The sequence below is a fragment of the Pseudonaja textilis genome, chromosome 3 (genome assembly GCF_049901715.1).
Source record: "Pseudonaja textilis isolate UNSWEBS1 chromosome 3, rPseTex1.2, whole genome shotgun sequence".
In the NCBI taxonomy this organism is placed as follows: domain Eukaryota; kingdom Metazoa; phylum Chordata; class Lepidosauria; order Squamata; family Elapidae; genus Pseudonaja; species Pseudonaja textilis.
The window spans coordinates 159,593,744-159,614,263 of NC_141992.1; the positions used below are offsets into that span (position 1 = coordinate 159,593,744).

The following is a 20,520-nucleotide window of genomic DNA, read 5'->3' on the forward strand; positions in this document are numbered from 1 at the left end:
ATCATTTCAAGTCACCTCTGTTCAAGAATTTTTTTTTTTAAAAAAAATCCAATCTGTTGCATGCCAGTTTCTTCCAGTGAGAAGATTACTGTACAGTGCAAGCTCTGGTTCTGGCTGGCTGTAGATGCCGCAAACACGTTGGATCTATATCTTGCAGCCCCAAAATAATCCAACCCACAACGTCAGCAAGTTCGTCTTGTACATTCTTTCCTCCTGTTGAATTTGCCACCCATCCTATTGGGTAGCAAGACAACTTTGCAAGCTACAATCTTTGGTGAACTGTGATTTTATGTCAATCCTGCTTTCTCACAAGAGGTGCACAGGTGGTGCTGAAGATCAAATGTTGCTGGCAGAAGAGCAGCCCGATTTGATTGACTCTCTAGATCTTCAATGCAAAGGGAACTCTAACAATAGTTATTGCTCCAGAAAAAACAGTCTTCAAGAGAAGGGAGATGAACATTCAGTCCACGAAAGTCTGGATTATTTGCCTTCACACAGTAACATTTATAAGAAGTGGCTGCAGGAGCAAGGCTACAGGTACTTGACTTAAATTTGTGTTTATATCTTAGAATTGCTGTTATAAGACGCAAACATGGAGTGCTGTTTTCAGCTTACTTTCTCCTTTTTAATTTTTCGCCTCCCTCTTCTGTTTAGTAGTTAACTAGGATTCTGTGATCACTGCTCAAGCTTAGATCCGTGATGGTGCAGTGGTTAGAATGCAGTACTGGAGGCTACTTCTGCGGACTGTCGGCTGTCTTCAGCTTGGCAGTTCAAAACTCACCAGGCTCAAGGTTGACTCAGCCTTTCATCCTTTCTGAGGTTGATAAAATGAGGACTCAGATTATTGGGGGCAATATGCTGATTCTGTAAACCATTTAGAGAGGGCTGTAAAGCACCGTGAAGATATATAGAAATCTAAGTGCTATTGCTGTTAACTCTTTAAACGGCATTGAGAAGTGTTGGTTGTAAGGTTATTAAGCAATGAGCTGGGTCTGCCTCCCAGAGGTATCAATGTTTTAAAAAACTTATTCAGGCTTGCATAGGCAAAAAAGCCGGAGTTCATTTTGCCTTACAATTTCATCTAATAAATGGACTAAAATTTAATTTTTAAATGGAAGTAGTGTATTTACTTCTTACCTCACCATAATCCCAAGAAGTGTTTTTTTTATCCATTGGGCAGCACATATGTTTATAAATTATGGTGGGGGTGGCCTGATACTATAAAGTTTGAGAACACCTATATTAATTTCATGAAGTCTTGAATCTATGAGACTCTAAATATTATTATCCTCATAGACCTAACACTCCAAACTGGAAATTTTACTAGAAACTGCCAGCAGAGGCAGTCCCTATTTACCAGGCACTAATTTAACAACTGTTTGAAATTATGATTAGTATTGAACAAGGAGACTTGCAAATGGTTCTCAAAGTTGTGGACATTACAGCATTACCACAGTCAGGATTTGAGCATTAAGCAACTGGTGGACATTTATGACAGTTGCAACATCCCACAGTCACATCCAGCTTTTGACAAGCAAAATCAATGGAGAAGCTGGTAGAAAGTTGTTAGTTGTAATCACAAGATATATTTAATGACCTGTGGTGATTCACTTAACAACTGCAACCAGAATTGAACTGACATTGTAAGTCAGGCATGGTCACATAACATTTTACTTCATGATCTCATTGCTTGATAGAGATGCCAGTCCCAACTGTGATAGGTAAGTAAGGACAACCTGTATGGATTTATGATAATAAATCATAGATATAAAGTATGTTCACATGGTTGAAAATGCTTTCCATGGAAATAGTGACAAAGTACAAATAAGTAGTATATTAATAAATGGTTTTGGGATGGAGGAATTGTGAATCTGATGCAATAAGGAAGCTTCTCTTCTTCACAAACTTATCCAAATGAAATATGTAGATTGTAATATTATGAATTAATATAGAACTTATGGCAGCTGTGTCCAGCTTGATGTCATCAAATGTGTATCAAGTTTCTAAAATTACTCAGCTATAATGGCTACCAGATAAATTCCTAAGTGATTATGGGAATTAATCGAGCACATCTGGTGAGCCTGAGCAACTAAGTGGGTTATAAGTCAGGGAGTAAATCCCAGAAAAATAGTAGGCTTCATTCTTGAGTCAACTGGCATGGTTGCACAATTAAATCAGGATTATTGTATATTTAGGCATATAATCTTGCTAAAATGAAGCACTTTTTTTATAATGCATCTGTTCAGAACAAGACCTATCTTTCATAAATAATTTAAATGAGTCAGATCATTCAGTCCATGAAATATTTCTAATGTCTGCAGTAAAATTAATCTAGAAATTAATGACAGCAAAACCAGAATATCTATTTCTTTGATATTTGTAATTGCCATTAACAATTCAGCAGGTAAAACAGAGGTGGTATTCAGCAGGTTCTGACCAGTTCTGGAGAACCAGTAGTGGAAATTTTGAGTAGTTTGGAGAACCGGCAAATACCACCTCTGACTGCCCCTGCCTCCATCTATTCTCTGCCTTCTGAGTCCCAGCTGATCGACTGGGTCTTTTGTTGCCCTTCACAGGAGAACGGAGCTGGAAAGCAGGTTAGTGGGGTAGGGAGTGAATGATTTTGCAGTATCCTTTCCCTGCCATGCCCCCATCAAGCTACGCCCACAGAACTGGTAGTAAATTTTTTTGAATCCCACCACTGAGGTAAAACAGATTATTTTAGAATATACTGGTGGGATTTTTGGTCACATTTGAGTTTGCTTCTCTTGAAAAGACATTTATTATATAGTCAATTTTCCCACAACAATTAGAGGTCGTTTTCTGGATATGCATACATGTTTTCTCAATCTGGTCCTCTCCAAATTCACTGAACTTCAATGAATCTAAATGTCAGCCAGTAGGATTTATTTTCTAGGGTTTATATACCACTCCAGTTCAAAGCAAATCTGAACAGTAGCTAGGTTAAATTATAATGTGAGTAAGAACATAATGATGCATAATATTCTGGTATAACAACATCAGGAGTCATGCAGCCATCTCAGCTATTCTCAAGGCCATCCAGAAGAGCCAGGATTTTATTGTCTTCTAGATGAGGCTATTCCATAGGATAGGAACTCCTACAGTGAAGGTTAACCTCGACATTTCTGGTAAGATTTCTTAGGGATTGAGTTCTCACCTACTGGATCTCACTGGATGGATAGAATCTACCTGGAGAATAGAGTCTTGTAGATACACAATATGTAACATGGATATACCAAGTTGAACATGAGGGCTACTGCATTATGCAGCTTGCTCCTTTGACACCTACAAAGCTATCATAAACATTGTCAATCTATGTATCCTTAGTTTTGTATATATACCAACCTACATATATAACACCAATTAATATTTTTTGAAATATTTCATCACCTATTCATAACTAAACCTATACCTTCACTAAACAGGACCAGACCATAGTTAATTTTTGTATAGCTTTCCCCTTTCTCTTGGTTTTATAAAAAGACATCGGTCTTTCGGTTTGAGGTTCTTTGACGACAGACCAAAATCTGTGATCGTGCACAGTTTCGATCTGAGCTCGCCGCTGGAGCGCTCTGAGCCAGCTGGTTTTAGGGCTAAGCCACCCCATAGAGGTGGTGAAGAGGGGAAAGACTGACAGCAGGGTCGAGGAGAGTCACATCTCTCCTCCCCAGCTGGCCATTACTGCCTTTCCTGAAGGCAGTTGCAGTGGTGGTCAGAAATGGCCACCTCAAAGAAGAATTTGACTGGAAAAGAATGTGCAAGAGGAAGATAAGAAGAGACAGTTTTGGTTGACCGGGTTGAACTGAAAAAGCAACAATATAAGGTACCCTGGAATTTGAATTATAAAGAACAACATTGTTCCCAAAGAAGACTTTGAAGCAGCGAATGAGAGAGGGAGAGGAAAGGATTTGTTTTTTTTTCTTTTCTTCCCTATATTGACAACTAACAGATTTAAGCAAGAAACCGGCAAAAATCCACTTTGACATTAACAGGTATTTAAGCTGAAAATAAAATAATAATAAAGATTTCTGGATTCTCAAAAACTTTTAAAAGAAGGAAGAAAACAAAAGGGTGGGATCTGAGAAAATGGAGGAGACCACCTGGAAGTGAAAGGAATTAACAGTGAAACTTTAACAAGATTCCGAAAAGATACATTTTAACTGAAACTTTGTAACAAAATAAGAGAATCCCAGGAAGAGAAAGTGGAAAAAAGAACCAAGAAGAAACAGCTTTGGATTATTTGGATTACTTGGTGATTTTTAGATTTTTGGCTGTCAGATCTAAAGGACTAAAATTAATCGGGTGGTTGTTTAAAAGTTTTTAAAATGGTATCACTCTTGGAAGAATTGAGAATGGAACTTAAAAACAGAAGATGCAAAGAAGGAAAAGGTTCTTTTGGCTTCGTATTTCAATTTTTAGAAATGGAGATCCTGAACTATGACAAACAACAAGAAATGCCTGTAGAACAAGAAGGGCGGGACAAAGAAGAAGCCATCTTGAATGACCAAGTATTTCTATGTGGGGAAAAGAAAGGAAAGGGGGGAAAGAGAGTGAAAAACTTAAGATTTGAAAAAAACAACCCCAAAAAAGAATAGTTTGAAAAGTAATTACAACATTAGGAAGAAACAGAAGAGAGGATTACAGAAGACAGAATCAGAATTAGAAGGAGTCAAAAAGGGAAGGGAGAAGAAGAGGGAGAAGAGAGAAAGGAAAAGAAATTATAAAGGACAGAAACAGGACATAGAGAAACAGGGAAAACGTACAAGGATTAAGGGTATAAGCCTATTTAGAAGACCCAGAGATAATGGGTGAAAACTTAATTGAAAGGAGGATTCTGCAAGGGTACATAAGATAGTATTGTTATATTAGAAATAGAAATGAACTTTGAAAATACGAAACAAGTGTGATAGATTAAAATGATAGATAAAATAGTCATTGTAATGTAATGGAATGTTTAATAAATAAATGAAATAAAGAGAATGAAATTAGGAAAGGAGGGGAACATTTTAATTATTATAAATGTTATAAAAATTTAAGTGAAGTGGAATATGAAAGAAACATGAAAAAATTATGGAAATATAAGTGTTCCTAGAATTATGATACCCTATTGAAAAGAAATGTTAAAGATGTCAAAGATTATAACTAACATTAATGATAGAGCTGAATTGGAATAGAATGCGTATTTTATTTATTTTATATATATTTATATATATATATATAGTCTCTTTAAGAACTTAGTGCATATTTTAAGAATGTACCAAGCAGAATTTGACTGGAAGTTATGTGTAATATTGAATGTTTTAATTGTAAAGGCATAAATTGAAGTTTAAATAAGAGTTTGAATGGATAAAAATTAAAAGATACAAAGGTGTCATACTCCAATTAGTAACTACAGGGAAAAATTTTGTTTAATGAGAAAAGAAAATATGAAATTGAAACAGGACAAACAAAAGTATAAATATAATGACTAGAAAGATATTGAAACTTAGAAATATAAAGATATAGATATATATATATATATAATTGAATTTAGAAAGGAATGACATAATTAAAAGTAAGATTGAGAAAACTAAGGAAAGGGAAAAATTATTGAGAAAATGTTAAAATAGTAATAAGATATGGAATAGAACACAAAGATGAATATGAAATTGAATTTGTGTCTGTATGGAGAAGTGATAAGCTGGGACCATGCTATTCTCAAAAAAAGAAATTTTACTTGTATTATGTTTTGTGAAAACCCAAATAAATTTTTTATTAAAAAAAGACATCATTCTTTTCCTTTCATATCATACATTTTAGTTCAAGGCTGTCAAACTCCTGGCCTATGGGTCAGATGTGTCATACGCTGACCACGCCCCGTTTAGTGAAGGTGGAAAAAGTCCTGATACATCACGTGATGCTGCCGTGACGATGTGAGTTTGACACCCATGTTATAGTTCTTTTTCTAGTCACTCCTATTACATCCCATGTACAACTGATGCTTTGAAATAATGTTTTTAGTAAGAAAAGGGTAGAATTAAGTACCTTAGTCATAGTCATGCCATAGACATTATTCTTCACTAAGCATCTGAACATTATGAGCCACTTTTTGGCACATTTTTGCCCTTAAACTATAAGCACAACCAAAACCCAAATATGCTCACACTATTCTATGCAAATTAAGATCTCTAATCTAGTGAATACTTATGTTCATATCAAATGAACATAGAGATGTTCAAGTGTGCTACAGAGATTAGTGTTGTGCTAGAATTAAAGGTACCCAAGTTTATCAATTTAATGGACAATTTAACCACGATTCAAAGTTACAGCAGCCTTAGAAAAAACACTGAGTTGTGACCTGTATTTTCACTTATGACCATTGTATCACTCTTGCAGTCATATGATTGCAAGTTGCAGCATCCTATGGTCACATGATTTGGAACTTTTGTTGCCAATTTCTGTTAAAAAGCACTCACTGGGGAAGCTGGGTTCACTTAATGACCAGATGGTTTGCTTAATGACCACCGTGATTTGTTTAATAAGCACTGTAAATGCTGTCATCAAATCAGTTCTAACTTGACTTATGTTTACAATGACTTATGACAGAAATTTTGGTCTGAATTGTGGTTGTAAATCAAGGACTACCTATAGATAATATACATGGGGGGAACTACAGGATCAATTGTCTCCCACAAGCAAACAGAGCATGGCAGCTGAGGAATCTTATCTCATTTGAGACACCAAATATTTTCTAGTTCGAAAATATCTTCCTTTACATCTTTTTCTCTGCACAAGGATTATAAAGTGCTCCAGTGCCATCTGTTGATGACAGTGAAAAGTGCATGCAGATCAGACAGGAGACAAGACTAGGAAGGCAAATCCTATTAGGGAAAAATATCACATCCATACTCTTTCATTAGAAGAACCAAGCAAAATGCTTAACAATCCAGATAGGGGAGCAAGTGTTATAAGCAAAGATGAGGAAAGTTTTAAATGTCATTTTAGATTGTGGCCACAGTTTAAAGAAATGCTTATTTCTATTTTCCTGCTAAAAGTAATCAGATAACACACAGAATAACAATAATGGTATATGCAATTTAAAAGTAAGAGTGTGGTAAAACAGTGGAAAGAATTGTGTTTTGATACTGAACTATAATAATTCTCTGTGGTTTTATTGAAAAACTGCAATCTAAAACACCTGAAGAACATTGTAAGAAAATATGTTCTTTGCCTGGAGGCACTGATAGACTTCTTGTTGCTTAAGGAAAACTGGGACTAAGCTTGCTAAGATTCTTTAAATGTTTTCTGAACTGGGAATGATGGTGAAAATGAGGCTGGATTTGGCAAACTGTTTTCACATTTCAGCAATTAAGAATGAGCTATTATACCTGTGTACATTTAGTTCAAATGTGGCCACAATATATAACAAAACAAACTAAATGTTACCCATAAATAATATATCTCAATAGCAAATGGTTGTACCTCTCAAAAGTTCTCATTAGAACACATAATGAAACAAAAACAAATTTGCTTTTGTTGCATTTTTTTCTTAAAGAAGTTGTCTCAGGGTTAATAGAGTGACTTGCAGTATGCAACACATGCTATTTAGAATGTAGGATTGTTGTGATGCAAAAAGGCAACCAAACTGAGGAGTAGAATCAAACAAAGTCATTGTTTTCTTAATGGAAATTTTCCTACATGCATCTGGCTTCTTGGGATAAGTCACTGAATCAGTTTTAAGAATTTAGATTCCATTATTCAAAGCATTAACTAATTAACTTTTATGGACTTCTTGCCTCAAAGCCACTAATAAACCCCATGATATTTTTTGCCACTGATATGGAATTGTTTCCTCTCTCCCCCTTTTTTAAAGAACGGATTGGGATCGATGGTTGGTGATGGGGATCATTGGAACAGCAACCGGAATTCTAGGTTTCCTGACTCATCAAATAATTGATTCCCTCATCAGATTAAAATGGGGCTTGGTGGAAGACTATCTTCAGGTAAAAGAAAATTATACAATATAGCTTTTATTACAAAGTTAAACTCAACTGAAATGTTCTTGTCTGATTATAGGATTATGCTACATTCATTACCTTTCTCCCTGCTCAAGTATTGAATATAGTTACCTGGGGATTTTAAATTGTGGCTGGGTCACATCAAAATAAGGTTTGCTTTATTTTGCTTAACATGTTATGTTGCAACAGCTACTATAACCCATAAATGAAGTTTATGCCTTAGCATCTTTTGCAGTTCCAGCCAAATATGACTCAGCCATCAACATGCTTAAGCACACTATGGTTTGGTAAGATGTATAGATCCGATCATTGCATACTTCATATTTTCTCTTCACAAGAATGCCCATTTTTATAAAAAGGTCTTTGTCCCTGTTTGCTTGTATAACAATGCAGTGAGGTCATTTTCCTGTTAATTTAATATTAGGTGGGTTTTTTTCCAGCCCCCAAATGAGGACAACTAAGGATAAATGCCAGTTTAGAACAGAATACTTTGTTGGCCATGTGTGATTAGACACAAAGGAATTTGTCTCCAGTGGAAAGCTTGGTAATAGCCTGTGATTTCCAAATGAGCCACAATTAGTTATGATAGGGACTGTACATTTGCATGTTGTAATCCATATGATACGGTGACTTGTTTTTTCTGACTCTCGTTGTCTACATTTGCACATATGCCTATTTGAGTCAACCAGACAGGGACAGTTTTAGAAGTAGCCATATGAGTCAAAGGTTTGCATGTAACTATATCTGGGCCATATAAATCTGGATAACACTAAATGGCAAGCAAAAGATAATGAAGTAACACATATATACACACACAAGGGAAGAACGATAATATGGGCAGAGGTTCTATAAGGGAATACTAAGAAAGTTAAAATAGATTATGTGATGAAAAGAGAGTTGGAGCTTTGATCATGAATTCACAGTTTTTTGACACCTTCCCCCTATCACACAGGGTGGGGCAATGGCACCTAATATGCTTTAGAAACCTGCTAAGATGAATTGAAAAGCTTACGTCCAATTATCCAGTTGGAGTTCTTTCTTCCACGCAGCGATTAAAGCAACCCTATGCAACATACCAGGTCCTATTTAGCAATTCTTCCCATTTTTCTTAAAGCTTATTCATTGAATCTAATAAAGAAAATGGTGCTTCTTTGTCTATTTTGGAGAAAAAAAAAATCTAATTGAAAAATGTCAGATAGCTTTGGAGTCCTGTTGCTGCCTATTCTTCTTTTATTTATATTGAGAGTCAGATCAAACGGAAGTGCTGAATGTTTGAAGAAATCTGCATATTATTGAATGTGTTGACAACAAGGACACAGTTGTCAGCAGGGGAAGCCTGATGAATAAGTAGTTCAGCACATCTGGTCTTTATTTTAACCTGGCAAAGGTTAAAAACATCACTGTGAAATTGAAAGCAAATGAAAGCTTTAACCAATATCTATAAGACAGCAGCCAGAAGAAACAAGAGGCATTTGTCTTTGTGCCATTGAATTTGGCCATAATCAAAAACATGATAGGGTTTACTTCAGCTGGAAGAAGATCCTGTTTTTGTCCTCCTGGTGCTTGGAGACTGAAAGCAAACATGACCAATATATTCTTCCATTACCCTGCAAGTTTTAACTGTCACACTTCCAATTTTTATAGAAATTATCTTTCAACCACGTTGCTCTATTCATCTGGCCTACTTATAAAAAGCATTACCTCACTGAATCCAGTAATTCAATGGAGCTTTCAGAAGCAAGCCCATTTGGATCTTCAATAAAGTATCAGGCTTTGCAGAATAGTCTTTTCTCAGTAGTTTATCACATCCTTGCCCAACCCTTAATTCCCAATCAAAATGTCCATTGGTCATGACTGACTATGGCCTTTAAATGGGATGGAGTCATAGTCATCAATATATCCAGAATATTGCCTGACCTTGGACCTAAGCCTTCTTTTTATATTATCCCATCCCTTTTTGTGTGTTTTATTCATAAAGTTCTAGTGATTCATTCTGATTATGTGCTTGTTTCAATGAAATGTGCAATATATTATCCATACCACAAAGCAGATTATGCAGATAAAATTGGATTAATACATATATCATTTCCCTTTCCATTCTATTTTTACTTCCCTGATATAATTCTTCTGGTACATTTTGTTTGTTCCATACATTTTGTGATCCAAACTTTTGAACTCTGAGATTCTAAAAGTGCAAAATAGAGCACTGTAAAAAATAAGCCTGTCTTCTTTTGGGGTATGATAACTTTAGAATTAATAGAACTTAAAACTACATGAGCAACAAGGTATTTACCATATTTCTGATGCTGTATTACATACTCTTAAAATCTATCCTAAAAGGGCTGATAGACCCACAAAAGCAGTGTTTTGAAAGCATTGAGAAAGTTATACTTTCTGTGTAAAAACTGCAGAATTCAGAGAATACACAAGCATTGATTTATTGCTAACAATGCAGAAGATCCTTTAAAAAAATCAAGTGTGTGGTACAAATAAATGCCTGTTTTTATGTTGATAAATGAAAACTGAATATAAATAGTCTGAAAAATGTAGCTGAGATATAAAACTACTGTCAATGGCATTTTAATATCCTGCCATTCTGGAACTCCAGCATAAAAAAGGGTGTTTAAAACAGTGAATTTCAAAAGTATATTTCAAACTATCCAGAGTTGGATAGTCTATAAATTAAATAAATAAATATGCAACTCTTTTAAATCACTTTGCTCTTAAATGTTACTCATGTCTTCATGGATGTAGAGGACACCTACATTGAGTTTTGATCATGGTCCTGTTTGGTGTCAGATTATTTCCTTCTAGCTTTTGCAGATTAAAGTCCCCACAATTCATTCTTAGCTTTCTTTCACTAAACAGTCAGTGGCAATATGGTCAATACCTTTCTTTTTTCCCCCTTTCCTAATGTTTTCTAACAAATGCAGGGTCAGCTTTTTTTTTACCCATGATTAACTGAGTTGCAATGGAAATTGATTGACCAGCTTATCAACCAAGCCTGACATTGCAGGTTTGAGAGAAAGCAACTGGCCTAAAGTTGTCCAGCAAACTTTCATGCTTAAGGTTGAGACTAGAAGTCACAATCTTCCAGGTACTAGTCTGGTGCATTAATCATTAAACAAAACTGGCTCTCAATACCTTCCTTTCTTTTGTAGGGAAAAATGTCCAGGCACATTTCAATGCTGTTCTTAGTTCTGAGGCTTGTCTTTGGATCTTATATTGAGTACAGTAACATTCTGGGTCAAAATAGAGATGGTGATTAGCTAATGTCTGATCAAAGACAAATAACATAAATTATGGGTATTGACAAAGCATCATGAGTGCAGATAAGGATTTTCACAGGGATCAGATTACTTCCATCCAAAACACAGGATGCCTGCAAAGATATCACTCAATATAAATATCAAAATATAATGCACAATGTAGCAATAAAGCATCTACAGGGCAGGAAGGGATTTTTAGACTTGGACTGTGAGTAATTGTTAATGCTAAGAGATTGCAAAGAATGGTTTTTTGATACCAAAGACTTTGAACAGATTTTAGCACACAGGTTCTTTGTGAATTTTGCGTCATCAAGATTCTGTTAAAACCCTGATTCTACTAGTCATATGTAAGGAAACTTGAGAAAATTATGGAAATGTTTCCAAGACTGAGGTAAATACCACTTACATTTGTGAAGTGGTAGATTCGGGTTTATGTATCTGATCTTCCTGAATTATTACAGAGAACCACATGTTTGCAATTTACAGTCAAAATATCTGGCTTGAGGCAACAGCAGGAAATTTGTGGTAATTTGCTGAACTATTTCATCTTTGAGGCATCTTTGACGTTTAGCCACAAGTGAGTCTAACCTCAGTATCATGACATTTTTGCAAAAGCATGGGAGCCAATTTACTTGTGATGGGCATCCCAGCAGACATCTTGACTCCATCCAATCCAATAAAAAAGCAAAAAAAAAAAGTTTTAAGGTGGAACAATATTTTGCTGAAGATATAAAGTAGGAAATATATGGGTTTCTGTGATGATGATTTTATAAAATACTCACTAATGATTAATGAATTGGATAGAAATTGTCACAATTATCCTCAAATCAATGGGATTTATTTCAGAATGTGTACCAAAGGCCTGCTTTCAATATCACCAGCCTGTATCAAATTGGTTGGGTATTTATATAAAGCTGGTAGTAAAAATATTTGTTTAGTTGGAATGATAATTATAGATGTAGCTAAATTACAAGATGATTAACCAAGTCAGGAATGCTGACATTGACTATTATAGTAGGAACTAGACAAATTATTAAGTCAGTATCTTTTCAAAATTAAAGTAAACACTATATACTAAATATATGCAATAATATGTGAAACATTCTGAAGCTACTATTTTTAGCTTAAACAATGTAGTCAATTTAGTGTGCATTTATTTAAAAAAAATGTATAAGTCTAAATATATAAATACAGAAGATGGCTTTCTGCTTGTGTGAGTGCATATAAATGCACTGCTTCATTTTTTATTATAAGGCTTGGAGGCTAATGACGTAGCTTATTTGATGAAACAGCTAGGGACCACAACATGTATTTGAGTGTGGGGGGAAGGAATTCTTCATATTTATTAAATGATAAAAATAGCACTAGACATTGGCAGAGATGCAGTGAATATTATACAAAATAAACATATGCTTAGCCTCAACACATAAATGGTTGACATCAGCAATTGTACCTCTGTTTTGAGCTAGCAATTCACAATTGTCATGTGGATTTGATTGTGAACCCAAATCTGTCTGAAGGTGAGGGATGAAAGTCAAGAGTTCAGCACAAAGAGTAAACATTATTATAGATGTTCATGACCATGATACTACTACGATATTTGCTGATACCTGTTAGACAATGATGTTTCTGTGGACTGGCTGAACCCTTTAAGTGGAGTTGGAAAGATAATTTAAGTAGACAACTCCAAAGTCTGCTCAGTGGAGGACTACAAATGTAAAACTCTTTTATCTTCCAGCAAAAGGAAGAGTGATTGGCACTACTGTTGATTTGCTTCATTGTTATTATTTTTTCCGAAACCCTCTTCCTGAAAATTAAGACCTTTCCCTGTTTTTGTATTCTGAGATAATAAAACACAGGCTATGGTTTATTTTGTGTGCTACTCTTTAAAATACCTGAAATATGCTTTTATAATTCTCTTTATTCATATTGTTGGAGATCAGACCATCTCTTTGCACCTACAAGCCTATTTAACCACTAGAGCCAATGACAAGCCACTAATAAGGGTGTTCATACCTATTCCTAAGTTCAGTTCTGTCCTGTTCTTTTGTTAGTTAATGAATCTCTTAAGCAATAAGGCAATTTCCTTTCTCTATCCTTTCCTCCCTCCCTTCAGACTTCATTACACTTTAAAATGTATGTATTTATTACATTTATATGCTGTCCATCTCACTATTGAAACAACTCTGGATAAAATATAGTTTATACAGAAGTGAAAGTTTTATGTGTTCATATACTTCTTAATAAATCAAAGTTTCAGTTCAAGTACAATGCATGTCTGTTACTATTAATTGACAGCTGGGGTAAGCCTACACTCTGTGCCAAATAAAGCAGATGAGCATTTTTGAAGTGAGCATTTTTAATGGGATGTCCTGTTACTTAATGACTCAGGATTCTTCTGCTTTTGTACAGGAGCATACTCTTTAACAAGGATTCATGCTGAATTCAGATCTCCTACATGTATTTCCCCCAAGCTAAAATATACCCAATTTCCATTCCTCTGGTCTATTGTGAGGTCTTTTTCATATGATAAAGACAGTATGTAGATCACAGACAGTATGTAGATTAAATAAATCTTAGGATGTCATACAATGCTTTAACAGAATATGTACAGTAAATGAATGTGATAAGAGTTATAACATTCCTCTTTTGCTTACCGTGTATTTGTAAAATGGACAGAAAGGCAACTTTCACATGACCTGGATTTACATGTTGGGAATTGGACTTGCGATGATCATTTTATCATCGGGATTAGTTGTGGTAAGTGTTAAATATCTTACTTAACAATCTGAAACAATTTCTGAAAGATGGGAGATGTTTCCTTATAATGAAAAAAATGAGACCCTAGTACAAATGAGAATTCACTGTTTATGCTACCATACTTTAGAAAGCAAATTTTAAACATTAACATTATGATGGACATTGCCCTATTTTTAAACTAACTTATTACTAGGGCTATCATATTTGGGCTGTAAAAATCTGCAGTTTCTAAAGTTCCTATGATTTTACCAAAATTCTACTTTACGTGCGTGTGCGCACATACACACACAGAGGGGGGCGGGGGCAGGAGAGCTAGGTAGGTTTGGTAGAACTGTTCTCTGCTTCTCAAACCCATGCAATCCACTAGTTAGATTATTTCTGACAAAGCATTGTTAAGATATTATAACTCCTAGGATTCTTTGGGACCAAGCATTATGATTTAAATAAACAAGTAAATTTCTGATTAGAGCAACAAAAACTTAGATTTAACTATGAATATGATAACCATAGTAACACTCTTCCTTTTTTTGTAGTTCTTTTGTCCAACAGGTGCCCCAAGTGGATTACCTGAAGTCATTGGTTTTCTGAATGGCACATCTATTCAGCAAATTTTTAATATTAGGACTTTTGCAGGAACATTTGGGTCTTGTGTTCTAGCTGTAGCATCTGGACTCTTCTGTGGACCAGAAGGTCCTATGATTCATTTGGGGTAAATAATTTATGCTTTTAAAACTGCATACTGATAGAAAAATAAAGTATTTCTGCATTAATTAAACAGATTCTACTGTATGAATCACATAAAAGGGAGTTAATGTTCTTATTCAACATGTCAGATAAGGAAGGATACACATTCTAACAAAGTGCAGCTCATTGTAATGGAAAATAATTAGGTTTTACTAATCCAAGTACAGTTCTATAACTTTTCTGACATATACCGACAGAATGTGGTGTAACCTAATAAACATTTATTATATTTAATGGATACAAATTCAGAAATAAATGGAGGGTAAAAGAAAAACTTGGACAAGGAAGAAATAGAATGGAAAGAATCCAGATGACTGAAGAAAAGTATGTTATGCTCAGTTTTACCATAAATTCTCAAATGTGAATGAATATATAATCATTAATCTGAAAAATATAAATAACTCTATAACTTGATCAGGTGTATTTTGTTTTTGTTTTTTTAAAATTTCATGAACATTAATAAGGAGAGTCAAGTTTGCAAATGTTTTTTCTAGGGCAATCATAGGATATGGATTGAGCCATTTCAGACCAAAGATTCTTAGAATTTACTTTCCTTCCATCATCAGATTTTGGAATACAGCTGACAGGTATGGAAATTTATTAACTGTGTGCTTCTAAATTGTTCTTGAAATAAAATAAGGACTGCCTCAGATTAGATAATGGAATGTATGAGAATGAAAATATCAGGTGAGTAGTGGACCAAAGAAATGATGTCGATTTAGCATTTGCATGTACTTAGACTTTAATAATATATTTGATAAAGTTGGTCATAGCCTCCTTTCTGACAAATTACAATGTAGGATGGAGGGTTCCATTACTAAATTGATTTGCAGTTGGCTGAAGAACTGCAGCTATTATCAGGTTCTTATGACATGCAGAGGATGACATGCAATGAGGTACCTCAGGATTCTCTCCTGGGTCCAATATTCTTCACTGTCTTAAAAAATAATGTAGATGAGGGGAATAAAACTCAATTTGCAGATGACATAAAGCTGGGGGAATTGCTAACACCCCAAAAGATTGTTCAAAAGGAACTTGATACACTTGAACATTGGGCTCCAGTCCAGAAAATGCTCTTCAACTATAAATATAAGGTTCTGCACTTAGACAGGAAAACATATATGCACAAATAGAAGTTAAAGGGTATATCTGACTAGGAGAGCTGTTAAGCAGTGGAACAAACCTGACTTCTGAAGGAGGTGCTCTATCACTCTTTTTAAAATAAATAAATAAATTGGATATTCATTTTGTCTGGAAGATTCTTGAACTGGGCAAGGACTTGGATTAGAAGACCACCAAAGTTTCTTCCAAGCCTAGACAATGTTTGTATGACATATTTGTAACAGAATACACAAACACTTCGTTTGGGGATAAATAAGTTTCCATCAGAAAAATTCAATGGTGGCATCCAGATACTATCTTCTGTTTTTAATTCCATTTTTACTTCTCTTTATTTCTTAACATAAAAAAATCCCAGTAGTGAAAGTTAGGACTTATTGTCCCCCATCTTCGGAAGTTGGTTGCATTGATTGCAATAATTAGAAATCTCAAAGGATGTGCTGTGAACATTTGGGACCCATCTTTCTTCAATATCTTTATATTTCCACTGCAGAAAAGAATAGCAAGCCGTTTATGCAATACATGAACAACATCACTTTTCCAGTGATGCAGGGGAGGGGACTGACAAAAAAGTCAAGATAATGGCCACAATTGTCCAATCATAGCCATACACCTTTGAGTGTTGAACACAAAAAAGGGTCAGGGCTTCAGTTGTGTGACTGTAACCACCATCTTAAGTTTTTTTTAACCATATGCTTATATCTATTACAAATAAGCATACATTGGAAGACTGGGTTGCACTACAAATCTTCAGTCTGACCTTCTCCAAAGCTGTAGCCTCAATTTACAACCAGAATAGTCTGTGAGACACCAAGATGGAGAAAGATTATATAATATATACGAAAGCAACACATCAACTTAGGGTGATTTTTTTAAAATTGGGAAAAGAAAATTAGAGAGATTAGAAAGATCAATTAATGCTATACTTTTGGGCACAGTATTTCTGGAATATAGGTGGCACAAAAATATGATAAAGTTGCCAAATCAAATGCATAAAAGAATATTAGAATTTAATTTTCTGAAGCTGATTTTTGATTGTCTTCTGTCATGAACTGACATAGTGGCTGGCTTATCATATTACGTGATGTGAAAATTTTCTATTCACATGAACTAGCATAAAATGCTAAATTTGTATGAAGTAATAAACTTTCAAGATATTTGGATATGATAAATCAGCAGTTCTTGCATTATGAATATGAGTTCAAACCCTATCTTTTATTTGTAAAATGATGGCATTTGCAAATCCATGGTGTAGCCAGAAAGTTTTGTTTTAAACAAAATGCTAGTGTTATTGTTCATGTCAAGCTCAGATTTTGGAAAGGGTTGAAGGATCAAATTCTATTGCTTTAAAACAGTGATTATGAAAATATGTAAATAACATCCAAACCTTTGACCATACTGTTTGTTGTATCTCCAAACAAAAAGCTATTACAAGTTATCTGTGGCTCAAGGACAACTTAACAGCCCAAATAAACAAAATATATTTTGTCTTTTAACTGGCTTCAGCAATTTGTGAAAGAAATATGGTATGTGTTTCTTAAGCTGTTACTTATGGAAAACATTTGGCCCATGACCAATAATGTAGACTTCAGAAATATCTTTGTACATTCACTTAAGACCATGGAAACTTAATTCTACCTGAACTGCATTATAGCCAACACACTGGGTTCTGAACCTTTGTTCACAAAAGACCTTGATCTGATTCAATTTGACAAACCAATTCTAAACAAAACTGTTTTTGTGTTAGCTGTAACATACTTAAATATTGGGACTCAACTTAACTGTAATATGTACCTACATAAAGTAGATGGTTTAGAGTTATGTTTTTCTTTTTCCTTTTCTTTCTTATCTCACAAATCCATGATTAATATTTGGACTGAGATGTCCAATTGTATAAAGTGCACTATTGTTTTATCATGTAATATAATCCTATAGATTTTTTAAAAACAAAACTTTCTTATCTTTGTTACAGAAGGAATTTTGTTACAGCTGGTGCAGGAGCAGCACTTGCCTCTGTATTCCATGCTCCTGTAGGTGGACTTTTATTTACACTAGAGGAGGTGGCCTCTTTCTGGGATATCAAATTGGCCTGGCAAACATTCTTCTGTTGTTTGATGGCTGCTTTCACGTCAGATTTACTATCCTCTTCTCTCTATGGATTTGTATACAGGGGTCAGTTTGGATTTTTCAAAGCTGAGAAGAGGATTTTATTTTGGGTATGTATTAAGTTGATACCAAATCAAATAATGTCAACTCCCATATTTCTGAGGGGCAATTCAAAGCAAAGTCTTTTATCGATAAATCCTCCTTTATCTGGGGTTGTTTAGGACTATAGTTAAACATTATAAAAATAAAATTGTCAACAGGTAGCAGGTAATTGAAAATTTGCATCTCAGTTTATAGGGGAGTTCAATTAGGTTCTGAATGCTACTGAGTTGATATTTGCTTTGCTGAGTTTATTTTGGGAATCATCACCAACTTGACTAGTTGACCACTTTGATTATTTAATCCCTTTCAGTATGCATTCAATCCTGATTATGGAATGGGAATGGCATTAGTCACACTTCTAGATAATCTCAGGTGAGAGTGGAATGAAAGTTGTACATTCATCCTTGTTTGATGGGATCTCTTAGCAGCCTTCACTACCATTGATCATGGTGTCCTTTTGGATCAACTTTTGGGATTGAGGGTGATTGGCAATGTATTGTGCTGGGTTCCCCTTCTAAATCCAGGGTTGATATCAGTCAGTGGTGACTGAAAAGGGGAGAGATTCCTAGTATGTGAGGTGCTGCTTTTTCTGCTCCTATTCAACATTTACATGAAACCACTGGGTGAGCTCATCATTGCCATGGTCTGAAGTATCATTAGTACTCAGATGATACGTAGTTATACATCTCTGTCTAAGCAAACTAAGTGTGCTTTTGATATCTTATCCCAGTGCCTGGAAGCTGTGAGGCTCTGGACAGGGAACAACAGGCTTCAGCTGAATTCTGGCAAGAATAAGTGGTTCTGGGTTTTGGGCCCTGCCATTTCTGGAACTATGACATCATGGTGCTAGATGGGATTGACTGCCTCAAACAGATAGGTACATTTCTGGATCACTGCGCAAATGGATTAGGTGCATTCCTGTCAAACAGGCAATAAGTAGTCAAAATAAGGAGTGCCCTATCAAACCCTGTACCAGTTAACAGCGGTGTCCCCCAAGGCAGCATTCTAGGCCCCACTCTCTTTCTAATTTACATAAATGACCTTTGCGATCATATTAAAAGCAACTGCATCTTCTTTGCTGATGACGTAAAACTATTTAACACAACTGACGATACTGCTGCCCTACAAAGCAACTTTGACTATGTATCAGAATGGTCGAACAATTGGCAACTTCAAATCTCAACCAACAAATGCTCTGTTTTACACATTGGCAACAAAAATCGGAACACTAAATACAAACTGGGCAGATACGACCTTGTAGATGACCGTCACTCTGTCAAGGATCTAAGAGTACCCATTTCAAAAGATCTAAGCCCCAGAGCTCACTGTAACAGCATTGCCAAGAAGGCATTAAGAGTTGTTAACCTAATTTTGCGAAGCTTCTTCTCTGGTAACATTGAACTGCAAACCAGGGTATACAAAACCTTCGCCAGACCAATTCTTGAATATAGCTCATCTGCCTGGAATTCACACTGTATAACGGACATTAATGTAATTGAATTAGTCCAGACATATTTCACAAGAAGATTACTCTATTCCTCAGCTCGCAATAGAGTACCTTATACATCCAGACTTAAAATTTTGGAGCTAAACAACTTAGAACTATGCCACCTACAGTCTGACCTAAGCTTCGTACGCAAAATTGTCTGCTATAATGTCCTACCTGTCAATGATTACTTCAACTTCAACCACAATGGGCAAACAATAGATACAAATTCAAAGTAAACCACTCCAAACTCAATTGTAGAAAATATGACTTCAGCAACAGTGCTTTTTCCACATCGTCTTCTGTAAAATTGATATGTATTAGATCATTGTAGTTGTCTGTGGTTCGACTAGGAAATACTGGGCATGATCCATTGCCGTTTACAAATACTGAGCCAGAATTGTGAGAATGTGTTCAAGAGGTTGGCTTTAATAGTGTCATCGTTGCAGTCTTTATCATTATGTCCTTTCAGGGGTGGGATGGACCTTGAGTCTTTTAGTTTGTTGTTTACAAAATTGTAGAAAGCGTGGGTGGAATTGGTGCGTAGAAGGTTTTCTTCTTGTTTAAAGTGATAATTGGTGCATTCAGTCTTTATCTGGTGGCATAAATTTTTGTATCAGCTTTTGAAGTTGGCAATGTGACCAGATTTGTTTTTCTGTCAAAATTTTGTTAGGCAGCTATAAAGTGTTTTTAGGTGAAGCTTTATTTTTAATAAGTACTCTAAGCATGTGACAAAAGTGGTAATTTCTAACAGAAAAACAGCAGGAAAATTTATTTACTTCCTTCACATGCTTTCTCCATTCACCAAAAGAATAAAAGAAAAAAAAAACCTTTTGGAATATTTATTGACTTTCTTTAAACTAAGATAGCTTTATAACTTCTCTTCCCGTCATCTCTGAAATCTCACTAAAGAAAA

At 35.1% G+C, this 20,520-nt stretch overlaps 1 protein-coding gene across 1 annotated transcript in view; it reads left to right on the forward strand.

Annotated features, from left to right (window-relative positions):
- The first annotated feature begins 34 nt into the window (after positions 1 to 34).
- The window catches only part of LOC113435631 (chloride channel protein C-like), a 64,215-nt gene continuing 43,729 nt past the window's right edge, over positions 35 to 20,520 (forward strand). Inside the window, exons 1-6 of the mRNA XM_026699603.2 lie at positions 35 to 537; positions 7,874 to 8,003; positions 13,967 to 14,047; positions 14,581 to 14,756; positions 15,286 to 15,378; positions 17,883 to 18,126. Of these exons, the coding sequence (XP_026555388.2) occupies positions 290 to 537; positions 7,874 to 8,003; positions 13,967 to 14,047; positions 14,581 to 14,756; positions 15,286 to 15,378; positions 17,883 to 18,126 (972 nt within the window). The 5' untranslated portion in view covers positions 35 to 289. The remainder of the gene's footprint in view (positions 538 to 7,873; positions 8,004 to 13,966; positions 14,048 to 14,580; positions 14,757 to 15,285; positions 15,379 to 17,882; positions 18,127 to 20,520) is intronic.